The sequence below is a fragment of the Salmo salar genome, chromosome ssa11, assembly GCF_905237065.1.
Source record: "Salmo salar chromosome ssa11, Ssal_v3.1, whole genome shotgun sequence".
Classification (NCBI taxonomy): domain Eukaryota; kingdom Metazoa; phylum Chordata; class Actinopteri; order Salmoniformes; family Salmonidae; genus Salmo; species Salmo salar.
The window spans coordinates 84,903,850-84,916,416 of NC_059452.1; the positions used below are offsets into that span (position 1 = coordinate 84,903,850).

At 44.3% G+C, this 12,567-nt stretch overlaps 1 protein-coding gene across 7 annotated transcripts in view; it reads left to right on the plus strand.

Moving 5' to 3' along the window:
* LOC106563228 (retinoic acid receptor RXR-alpha-A) overlaps nucleotides 1-12,567 on the plus strand; it is a 153,855-nt gene that overhangs the window by 133,421 nt on the left and 7,867 nt on the right. For all 7 annotated transcript variants that reach the window (XM_014128611.2, XM_014128610.2, XM_014128612.2 and 4 more), the window contains 2 exons: nucleotides 543-675; nucleotides 2,147-2,238. In XM_014128611.2, the coding sequence (XP_013984086.1) occupies nucleotides 543-675; nucleotides 2,147-2,238 (225 nt within the window). The remainder of the gene's footprint in view (nucleotides 1-542; nucleotides 676-2,146; nucleotides 2,239-12,567) is intronic.

Here is a 12,567-nt window from a genome sequence, read left to right on the forward strand (position 1 = left end):
TTGAGAGAGTGAGACCTTCTGAGAAAGAGCTGTTCTGGAGCAAGCTGAGAGCGTCCTCTCTCTTCTTCTCAGCGCTCAGCTCACGTCTTCTATAAATAACCACTTTAGTTCTGCTGTCTCACAGATTAAAGCATTCTAGCCCCTCTCATTCCCAACTCAACTCTGGGGAAAAGCGGATAGTGTTGCTAGGCAGAACAGTTAAAGGAGCCCTGTCACTCAAACAGCACAACGCTCTCCGTGCCTTACCCTCAGTTGGTATATGAAGTGTGTTGCCTTTATTGGGATGGCAGGCGCAGTACATCCTGTTAAACACTTGTCTCTCTGGGAAGCACGTCTGAGATGGGCTGCTAATGGCCCACAACCTATGCATGAAAGAACTTTCTGGTTTGCCTATTCAGCCTAGAATTGATTCATTGGAATTCCCTTCCCTTGTTGTCAGCTCAATTTAGTTTGAATGTTGAATGCAACTTGATGAACTTTGTAATAGGTTTTCACTCTTTATCGCTCTTCTTATTCTTCCTTCTCTCACTTTTTTCCCTCAGGGTGGAATGAGCTACTCATCGCATCCTTCTCACACCGTTCAATAGCGGTGAAAGATGGGATCCTCCTAGCAACAGGGCTACACGTCCATCGTAACAGCGCCCACAGTGCTGGAGTGGGAGCCATCTTTGACAGGTAGTCAAGATCACCCTGTTGACACTGCCTTGATACAATCAGCTTTGTGAAACACATTTTTGTTGGTTGCTATGCGAAGTTTCCACAGTTAGGGCAAGAGAAAAGTAGACCCTGACCTGTAACAGTGAAAAGGCTCTGTCAGAAGAAGAGGTAGTGATGCGTAACAGAGAGTGCTCTTGTTATTGATTAACACACATTCATTAAATATGTATGGCTACAGGCAACGGACATCACAGGGAGATGGAGATCTGCTCAGACAGATATTTTGAAAAAATCTATTTAAATGCATTCCTGATGAAATCCCACTCTTTTGACTGCAATCCCATGGCAGGCTGTGACTATTCCAAAGCAGATATTGACCTTCTTTTCCATTAGTCACATTTGATGCCTATTGTTGCATTGTTTGTTTTTTAAAGTCACATTTTTATAGACGAATGTATACAAAAGAACAGTATCAAGATATGCCTTCTCAGTGTACACAGAAGTTGATAAGACCATCCACTGTGAGATCAATCCAAGAGATTGTATTGTTAAGCACTCCAACGCTCTAAACCCTGTGTCCCCTGGCATGCTGAGTCACAAACTGAAGTGTTCTTTTGAGGGAAACAGCTCTCTCTCTCTCTCTCTCTCTCGCTCGCTCTGTCTTTCCCATCTTTCTCTCCCTCTGCTCTCTTTCTCTCTTCTCTCTCTCCCTCTCTTTCTCCCCCCTCCCACTCTCTCTCTCTATCTCCCTCTATCCCCAGCTGGGAATCTGTGCTCAGTGATTAGCATACTGCCAGTTCACTACTTCTAATGGATGGATTACATCTTTGCATTAACTGGGGAAGCATTAAGATGACTGATAATGAAGCTCTTTCTGCTCCTTCTCTTCTCCTCTTCTCCTCTCCTCTCCTCTCCTTTCCTCTTCTCTTCTCTCTGCCATACAAATGAAGAGGGTGGTTAACTTAAACACTCAAGTCTTTTTTTTACCCTCATTGTTCCAACAGGCAAATTAAATTAGGATGAGCTAAGAGCTGCAATTGACTTGAAAGAGTGACATAGGGAGAGGGAGAGAGAGAGCGGGCGTGATGGAGTCAGAGAGGGGTGAGGAGTTTGAGCGGTCGGGTCATACTCCCAAAACGAAACGCAGCCCCGCCTAGTGATGACACACGCGGGTGCCCGGGAATGTCAGTGTTCGGTTACAGTCTGTGATTGTGTTTGTGCTATGTCGTTCATGTATTTCCTTTTATCAGACATGTTCTAAGCAGGTTGAATTACGTGGTGTAGGCAGGGCTGGACGATTTCTAGCTGGTTGAACATCCCATGTGTGTCAGGCCAGTGGGGCCCTGTTGTCAATTGATTTGTATTGAGTTTCCATTGAGCTTCACCTGTAGATAAAGGAGGGTGTAATGAACGGTGACCAAGGGAGGTGTTGCTGGCTGATGGTCAGATCTCTAAGAGCCTGTCTATGTGTCTCCCTCTCTCCATCCAGAGTGCTCACAGAACTGGTGTCCAAGATGAGAGACATGCAGATGGATAAGACAGAGCTGGGGTGCCTTCGAGCCATCGTCCTCTTCAACCCAGGTATCACATACAAACACTCCTACCACCCCTTTAAACCAGAGCCTTTTATATTAGATTATTAGATTATAATAACATAAAAAAAGGGTTCTGCTTGAATACATATGTTCCTGCTACTTTAACCTCCCAAACAATGACTGCACATGATACCAGTAAACTCTTATACTGTGTGGCCCTCAAGGACCATAATACACCCTCCTTGTCGTGCTGCTGCTCCAGTTTCAATTGTTCTGCCTGCGGCCATTGAACCCTGACCTGTTCACTGGACGTGCTACCTTGTCCTGGACCTGCTATTTTTGACCCTCTCTCTCTCCCTCTCCCTCTCTCTTTCTCTCTCTCTCTCTCTCTCTCCCTCCCTCCATCTCTCGCTCCCTCTCTACCGTATCTGCTGTCTCGACCTCTGAATGATCGGCTATGACAAGACAACTGACAATTCATTCTGAGGTGCTGACTTGTTGCACCCTCTACAACCACTGTGATTATTATTTGACTCTGCTGGTCATCTATGAACATTTGAACATCTTGGAGAACGATCTGGCCTTAATGGCCTTATATGTACTCTTATAATCTCCACCTGGCACAGCAAGAAGAGGACTGGCCACCCCTCAGAGCCTGGTTCCTCTCTAGGTTTCTTCCTACTAGGTTCCTGCCTTTCTAGGGAGTTTTTCCTAGCCACCGTGCTTCTACATCTGCATTGTTTGCTGTTTGGGGTTTTAGTCTGGGTTCTGTGTAAGCACTTTGTGACATCTGCTGATGTAAAAAGGGCTTTATAAATACATTTGATTGATTGATTGATACACACACACCACCATCACCCACCAAACCCATGTTCCTGAAGTGGTTTTTCCCACCCACGTACAGTGGGGGAAAAAAGTATTTGATCCCCTGCTGATTTTGTATGTTTTCCCACTGACAAAGAAATGATCAGTCTATAATTTTAATGGTAGGTTTATTTGAACAGTGAGAGACAGAATAACAACAAAAATATCCAGAAAAACGCATGTCAAAAATGTTATAAATTGATTTGCATTTTAATGAGGGAAATAAGTATTTGACCCCCTCTCAGTCAGAAAGATTTCTGGCTCCCAGGTGTCTTTTATACAGATAACGAGCTGAGATTAGAAGCACACTCTTAAAGGGAGTGCTCCTAACCGCAGCTTGTTACCTGTAAAAGAGACACCTGTCCACAGAAGCAATCAATCAATCAGATTCCAAAATCTCCACCATGGCCAAGACCAAAGAGCTCTCCAAGGATGTCAGGGACAAGATTGTAGACCTACACAAGGCTGGAATGGGCTACAAGACCATCGCCAAGCAGCTTGGTGAGAAGGTGACAACATTTGGTGCGATTATTCGCAAATGGAAGAAACACAAAAGAACTGTCAATATCCCTCGGCCTGGGGCTCCATGCAAGATCTCACCTCGTGGAGTTGCAATGATCATGAGAACGGTGAGGAATCAGCCCAGAACTACACGGGAGGATCTTGTCAATGATCTCAAGGCAGCTGGGACCATAGTCACCAAGAAAACAATTGGTAACACACTACGCCGTGAAGGACTGAAATCCTGCAGCGCCTGCAAGGTCCCCCTGCTCAAGAATACATATACATGCCCGTCTGAAGTTTGCTAATGAACATCTGAATGACTCAGAGGACAACTGGTGAAAGTGTTGTGGTCAGATGAGACCAAAATTGAGCTCTTTGGCATCAACTCAACTCGCCGTGTTTGGAGGAGGAGGAATGCTGCCTATGACCCCAAGAACACCATCTTGGGTGAGAACCTCCTTCCCTCAGCCAGGGCATTGAAAATGGGTCGTGGATGGGTATTCCAGCATGACAATGACCCAAAACACACGGCCAAGGCAACAAAGGAGTGGCTCAAGAAGAAGCACATTAAGGTCCTGGATTGGCCTAGCCAGTCTCCAGACCTTAATCCAATAGAAAATCTGTGGAGGGAGCTGAAGGTTCGAGTTGCCAAACGTCAGCCTCGAAACCTTAATGACTTGGAGAAGATCTGCAAAGAGGAGTAGGACAAAATCCCTCCTGAGATGTGTGCAAACCTGGTGGCCAACTACAAGAAACGTCTGACCTCTGTGATTGCCAACAAGGGTTTTGCCACCAAGTACTAAGTCATGTTTTGCAGAGGGGTCAAATACTTATTTCCCTCATTAAAATGCTAATCATTTTATAACATTTTTGACATGCGTTTTTCTGGATTATTTTGTTGTCATTCTGTCTCTCACTGTTCAAATAAACCTACCATTAAAATTATAGACTGATCATTTCTTTGTAAGTGGGCAAACGTACAAAATCAGCAGGGGATCAAATACTTTTTTCCCCCACTGTAAGTGGCATGGCACTTATGTGGCCCGCAGCACTCAGTGCCCACAGACAGTGCCCACAGTGCCCACAGACAGTGCCCACAGTGCCCACAGACAGCCTCTAGACTCCAACCTTCTGCTTTGAAAGCCCTCTGATAGCCCTCTGCTAGCCCTCTGCTCTGATAGCCCTTTGCTCTGATAGCCCTCTGCTATCCCTCTACTCTACTAGCACTCTGCTAGCCCTCTGCTAGGCCTCTGCTCTGCTATCCCTCTGCTCTGCTACCCTTTTGCCCTGCTACCCTTCTGCTCTGCTAACCCTCTGCTCTACTAGCCCTCTGCTAGCCCTCTGCTCTGCTAGCCCTCTGCTAGCCCTCTGCTCTGCTATCTCTTTGCTAGCCCTCTGCTCTGCTAGCCCTCTGCTAGCCCTCTGCTAGCCCTCTGCTAGACTTCTGCTCTGCTCGTCCTCTGCTCTGCTCTGCGGGGCCATGTCTATGTTCCCTCAGCCCTATGTTCCCTGGACCCCATGTTTCCTCAGACCCATGTTCTCTCAATTCTCTTTTAAACACGGTAGTATGCGTGGTCAATGGTGCGGTCTCCGACTGGACATTTTACTGGCTGCAGAGAAGGAATTTTTTTAAGGTAATTTCTTGCAATTCTATACAGTTAGCGATGGGGCTGAGAGAACATTTTCAGTTTCAAATCTAATTAACTGTCACGGGTGTCGTAGGGTGTAGACCAAAACGCAGCGGGAAAATGTATACTCATCTTCTTTTTATTAGTGAAGAAGGAAAAAACACAAACAACGTATACAAAAACAAATGAACTAGACAGTCTCGTCAGGCACACAGCAAAACAAGAAACATTCTCCCACCCCGAACCATATAAACCAAATACCCCCTCTACATGAACACATACACAAACACACCCTGAACCACATAAAACAAATACCCCCTGCCACGTCCTGACCAAACTATAAGAACAAATAACCCCTTTACTGGTCAGGACGTGACATTAACTTAAATTCTACACATTTCGCAATGGCTTAAGCTGTGTTCTTATGCTATCTGAGTGACTCAAACATTATATCAAAATCAATTGGGTCCCCATGCCATGCCATTGGTGATTGTTAGTTCTCAAAGATGATCTTAAAACATAGTTTATATCGTTTAAAGAGTAACTTTCGTGAACAATTTTTTTAAATCAAAAGCCAAATGTTTTAGGCTTATTTATAGTGAAACACATCAATTCTGGTCTTCATTTTGACAGTTTGATCCTTTTGCTCCTAGTGGTTCAACTCTAATGTTACCATTGATATTGTGATGTAGAGGCACCTTGAGAAGGGAGGGCTTCTCTCTTCTCAATGGAGGGCTTTGATATGAAATATATTTGATATACAGTATATATACAGTACCAGTCAAAGTTTTGGACACACCTACTCATTCAAGGGTTTTTCTTAATTTTTTGTTACTATTTTCTACATTGTAGAATAATAGTGGAGACATCAAAACTATTAAATAACACATATGGAATCATGTAATAACCAAAAAAAGTGTTAAACAAATCAAAATATATTTCAGATTTGAAATTCTTCCAAGTAGCCACTCTTTGCCTTAATGACAGCTTTGCACACTCTTGGCATTCTCTGAACCAGCTTCATGAGGTTGTCACCTGGAATGCATTTCAATTATCAAGTGTGCCTTGTTAAAAGTTAATTTGTGCAATTTCTTTCCTTCTTAATGTGTTTGAGCCAATCAGTTGTGTTGTGACAAGGTAGGGGTGGTATACAGAAGATACCAAATAGGGCTAAAAGACCAAGTCCATATTACAGCAAGAACAGCTCAAATAAGCAAAGAGAAACGACAGTCCAACATTACTTTAAAACATGAAGGTCAGTCAAGCCGGAAAATGTCAAGAACTTTGAACGTGCAGTCGCAAAAAACATCAAGAGCTATGATGAAACTAGCTCTCAAGAGGACCGCCACAGGAAAGGAAGGACTCAGAGTTACCTCTGCTGCATAGGATAAGTCAGAGGTGTGGACTCGTGTCACATGACTTGGACTCAAGTCAGACTCGAGTCACAAATATGATGACTTGCAACTCGACTTTGACTTTAACACCAATGACTCGTGACTTAACTTGGACTTGAGCCTTTTGACTCGAATTGACTTGATACCCTCCCCAAGCCCAAATATTAAAAATGATGCTATTAAAAAAAATGTGCAGCACATCAACTCTTCATTTAACGGATTACAGTTTGAATCGGACAGCAGCCAATGAAATTGTGCCAGCTGAGAAAAAGTTGCGCGTGGCAGTGCAGAGGAACGTCGGTGGGTGAATTCAGGTGAAGCCCTTGGAAAGATGATACCCAAAATTATTATTTTTGGATATAAAGACTACGCTGTAGTCAACAAAAAATGGATTGCAACTTGCAAAACATGCTTGAAGAAAATTACAGACGGAGGCGCAACAACTTCCAACTTTGTTCGACATTTGAAGCTGCACAAAGAACGGTAAGTCGTGGCTAATATAGCCGACAGCTATATATAACTTTGCTAATGTAGCATGTAGGCTAATGTAACATTAAATCAATGAGCCTCCACACAGTCAGTCAGTGTGGGAACGTGATCATTGCACCCAAGATTGAGCTACAACTGGCTAGGCATTTGGTAGCCTAAATCCTGCCTGATGTTACTGCTGTTCCTAAACCCATTGACGTACGTTAGCCTACTGTAACCACACACAGAGAGGGTGTGTGTGTGTGTGTTAAGGTTGGGAGATTGTGTACAAGCCTACATCGCCCGATTGCACCCCATAGCGATCCTCGATAGTCGACCGCTATGGGGGGGTCTTTCTCATGGCTACCCGTGTATTTCCATGGAAATATAACGTTTATTTGGAAAGTAATAAATATATAAGCATTCATGATTTGCGTAAATATAATTTACTAACTACTACTCTTGTTAAAAATCTGAAATAGTATTACATTTGGTGAAGGGCACATTATGACTTGTTTAGGACTCGAAACTCAAAGTTTAGGACTTGAGACTTGACTTGAGACTTGTCGGTCTTGACTTGACTCAGACTTGCCTGTCTTGACTTAGGACTTGACTTGGGACTTGAGTGCTAAGACGTGAGACTTACTTGTGACTTGTAAAACAATGACTTGGTCCCACCTCTGGGATAAGTTCATTAGAGTTAACTGCACCTCAGATTGCAGCCCAAATAAATGTAACAGACACATCGCAACATCAACTGTTCAGAGGGGACTGTGTGAATCAGGCCTTCATGGTCGAATTACTGCAAAGAAACCACTACTGAAAGACACCAACTATAAGAAGAGACTTGCCAAGAAACACAAGCAATGGACATTAGACCAGTGGAAATCTGTCCTTTGGTCTGATGAGTCCAAATGTAAGATTTTTGGATCCAACCACCATGTCTTTGTGAGACGCAGAGTAGGTGAATGGATAATCTCCGCATGTGTGGTTTCCACCGTGAAGCATGGAGGAGTAGGTATGATGGTGTGCGGGTGTTTTGCTGATGATACTGTCAGTGATTTATTTAGAATTTAAGGCACACAACCAGCATATGGTCTCACAAGGGGTCTGAGGATCTCATCTCGGTACCTAATGGCAGTCAGGCTACCTCTGGCGAGCACATGGAGCACACCCCACACCATGACTGACCCACCGCCAAACCGGTCATGCTGGAGGATGTTGCAGGCAGCAGAACGTTCTCCACGGCGTCTCCAGACTCTGTCACGTCTGTCACATGTGCTCAGTGTGAACCTGCTTTCATCTGTGAAGAGCACAGGGCGCCAGTGGCGAATTTGCCAATCTTGGTGTTCTCTGGCAAATGCCAAACGTCCTGCATGGTGTTGGGCTGTAAGCACAACCCCCACCTGTGGACGTCGGGCCCTCATACCACCCTCATGGAGTCTGTTTCTGACCGTTTGAGCAGACACATGCACATTTGTGGCCTGCTGGAGGTCGTTTTGCAGGGCTCTGGCAGTGCTCCTCCTGCTCCTCCTTGCACAAAGGCGGAGGTAGCGGTCCTGCTGCTGGGTTGTTGCCCTCCTACGGCCTCCTCCACGTCTCCTGATGTACTGGCCTATCTCCTGGTAGCGCCTCCATGCTCTAGACACAACGCTGACAGACACAGCAAACCTTCTTGCCACAGCTCGCATTGATGTGCCATCCTGGATGAGCTGCACTACCTGAGCCACTTGTGTGGGTTGTAGACTCCGTCTCATGCTACCACTAGAGTGAAAGCACCGCCAGCATTCAAAAGTGACCAAAACATCAGCCAGGAAGCATAGGAACTGAGAATTGGTCTGTGGTCCCCACCTGCAGAACCACTCCTTTATTGGGGGTGTCTTGCTAATTGCCTATAATTTCCACCTGTTGTCTATTCCATTTGCACAACAGCATGTGAAATGTATTGTCAATCAGTGTTGCTTCCTAAGTGGACAGTTTGATTTCACAGAAGTGTGATTGACTTGGAGTTACATTGTGTTGTTTAAGTGTTCCCTTTATTTTTTGAGCAGTGTATATATATTATATATATATACACTACCGTTCATAAGTTTGGGGTCACTTATAAATGTCCTTGTTTTTTAAAGAAAAGCACATTTTTTGTTCATTAAAATAACATCAAAGTGATCCGGAATACAGTGCAAACATTGTTAATGTTGTAAATGACTATTGTAGCTGGAAACGGCAGATTCTTTATGGAATATCTACATAGGCGTACAGAGGCCCATTATCAGCAACCATCATTCCTGTGTTCCAACGGCAGGTTGTGTTAGCTAATCCAAGTTTATCATTTAAACGGCTAATTGATCATTGGAAAACCATTTTGCAATTATGTTAGCACAGCAGAAAACTGTTGTCCTCATTAAAGAAGCAATAAAACTGGCCTTCTTTAGACTAGTTGAGTATCTGGAGCATCAGCATTTTTGGGTTCAATCACAGGCTCAAAATGGCCAGAAACAAAGCACTTTCTTCTGAAACTCGTCAATCTATTCTTGTTCTGAGAAATGAAGGCTATTCCATGCAAGAAATTACCAAGAAACTGAAGATCTGGTACAACGCTGTGTACTACTCCCTTCACAGAACAGCGCAAACTGGCTCTAACCAGAATAGAAAGAGGAGTGGGAGGCCCCGGTGCACAACTGAGCAAGAGGACAAGTACATTAGAGTGTCTAGTTTGAGAAACAGATGCCTCACATGTCCTCAACTGGCAGCTTCATTAAATAGTACCCGCAAAACACCAGTCTCAATGTCAACAGTGAAGAGGCGACTCCGGGATGCTGGCCTTCTAGGCAGAGTTCCTCTGTCCAGTGTCTGTGTTATTTTGAGTAAATACTAAAATACGGGTTGGATTGAATCGAGCCAATAATCTTAATTTTCAAGGTGATGATTGCACTTTTCTTCACAACACCTCAATGTGTCCACATTTAAAATATATTTTTCGCAGGGATTTTGGGGGTATTGGAACTGACACATATATATTTTTAAATCATATTTTGGGGCGTGGCGGTAACGATTTAACAGTGGTGACCCACCGCTGCTAAATGAATACAGGGGAAACACAGATAGGGCTGAGGGAACATAGGGTTGAGGGAGCATAGTGTTGAGGGAACATAGGGCCCAGGGAACATAGGCCTGAGGGAATATAGGGTGCAGGGAACAGAGGGGTGAGGGGACATAGGTCTGAGGTAACATATATCGAGGGAACATATGGCCCAGGGATCATAGATCACAGGGATCATAGATCACAGGGCTGAGGGAACATAGGTTGAGGGAAAATAGGGCCCAGGGAACATAGGGGTGAAAGAAAACATAGGGTGGAGCCCCCTCTGCTCTGCTAGCCCTTCGTTAGCTCTCCGCTAGCCCTCCGCTAGCCCTCTGTTAGCCCTCTGCTAGCCCTCAGTTAGCCCTGCGCTAGCCCTCCGCTAGCCCTCTGCTAGCCCTCTGCTCTATGGTACAGGCCAGGGTTAACTTCATTACCATGCTGAGTGCCCGCGCCAGCAATGCCAAGCTGGCACCAGACATGCTCCCTGTCTTTAATGAGTCTGTGCCGTGGCCCCGGAGACAAAGAGCAGTGTGGGAACGTGCCGCCGGGCCTCATTCTCCCAGGACAGACTGCTCCTCTGTGCTCCTGGTCACTCTGTTATAGCCCTGGCTCTGGAACACATCACAGCCTACTTTCCCCTAATTAGGAGCATCTCACAGAGATGGCCTAACAGGGGGAATGCTGGGATTCAGAGGGACTGAGTCATTTCCCACACTGAGATGAGAGTATTGCTGTATTCAGCCCTTTTCAGTTTCCTTTAAAACAAATACTTGCTCGGTGGTAACCAATCAGACCCAGAAATGTGTTGCATAATATTTAGAATCAGGGCACTTTTTAATCAGGACACATTATGCCTGTGTACATAAAGTGTCTAGGAGTAGAACATTTGTTGTAAATGCTGAGAATAGAGACATTTTACTCCTACTCTTATGGGTAAAAATAAAAGCTATGCATGAAGCATCTTTAGTCCCACGTAGTCGACAGTTTAGGAGACCTCATGAGCTATCCTAACCAGCAGGTGTCTTGATAGAAAAATGCAGTCAGTGGTTCCTGAGCCACATGCAATTGCTTTCGAGTTGTTGAAAGAATGTTTTGATATTTCTGTTTTGATATAATCAATCAATTAAGAATCTAGACCTACATGCAACAGTATCTCTTGCGCTTTTGACAATGATTTCACATGAGGCCTATTTCACATAACCTGCCTAAATACTTCTAACCAGTAGGATAATAAATAAACATATCTTTCTTTGTATTATTTAATTACCTACATCATGTTATTTCAAGTCCCTTTGGAGCGCAACATTATGTTATTAAAAAAAGATGCCTACACATGCCTATAAATTGGTCAATTGAAGGCATCTAGGGATTATGTTAACTTTGATTGTGTTCAACATTATCGGCAAGTGACTTGATGCCAAAGCATTTTAGGGTTGTTAAAACAGTAATATTTGTAAAAACAAATCCTCTATTAACAACCATCAAAATAAAATGTTTCGCGGGGCCTCCCGAGTGGCACAGCAGTCTAAGGCACGGCATCACAGTGCTAGAGGTATCATTACAGCCCTGGGTTCAATCCCAGGCTGTATCACAGCCGGGGGTGATCGGGAGTCCCATAGGGCGGCACACAATTGGCCCAGCATCGTCCAGGTTAGGGGAGGGTTTGGTCGGGGGAGCTTTATTTGTCTCATTGCGCTCTAGCGACTCTTTGTGGCGGGCCAGGTGCCAGCAGGCTGACCTCTGTCATCAGTTGGATGGTGTTTCCTCTGACACATTGGTGCAGCTGGTTTCGGGTTAAGTGGGCGAGGGTTAAGAAGTGCGATTTGGCTGGTCATGTTTCAGAGGACGTGTGACTCGACCTTTGCTGCCCGTTTGGGAGTTGCAGTGATGAGACAAGATCGAAATTGGGGGTAAAATACAAACCAAAAAATATATATATGTGGTTATGCATGCCAACATATTAGGCAATAATTAAGAGTAGGAAAAGTGATCGTGTCAGACGAAAATTCGATCATTCGTTTTATCAATGGAACATTTGATTTACAGTCACGTTAACCGTGGTTGTCTGAAGCGTACTATAGAAATCACACCTGGCCATGCCTCATCGCGATTGGTTATTCCCCACCATTTGCAACAATGTCAATGAGCTTCATCACTATCTTTCCTGTGCGGTACCTCAAACTGTCATGATTACCAGCGGAGATCAACTTTAATGACACAACTTTTATTACCTCTGAAGAGTATCTTAAATAACTCTCACGCATCCCGGTAAAAAAAGGCCACTTGTCTTTTGCTACTAGCACTGATTTTGCTGATAAATACTTTGTTGAGGGAAAATGTACTTGATACGATTGTGATGTGTTGTTGTCTCACCTAGTTATCTTAAGATGTTTGCACTAACTGTAAGTTGCTCTGGATAAGAGCGTCTGCTAAAT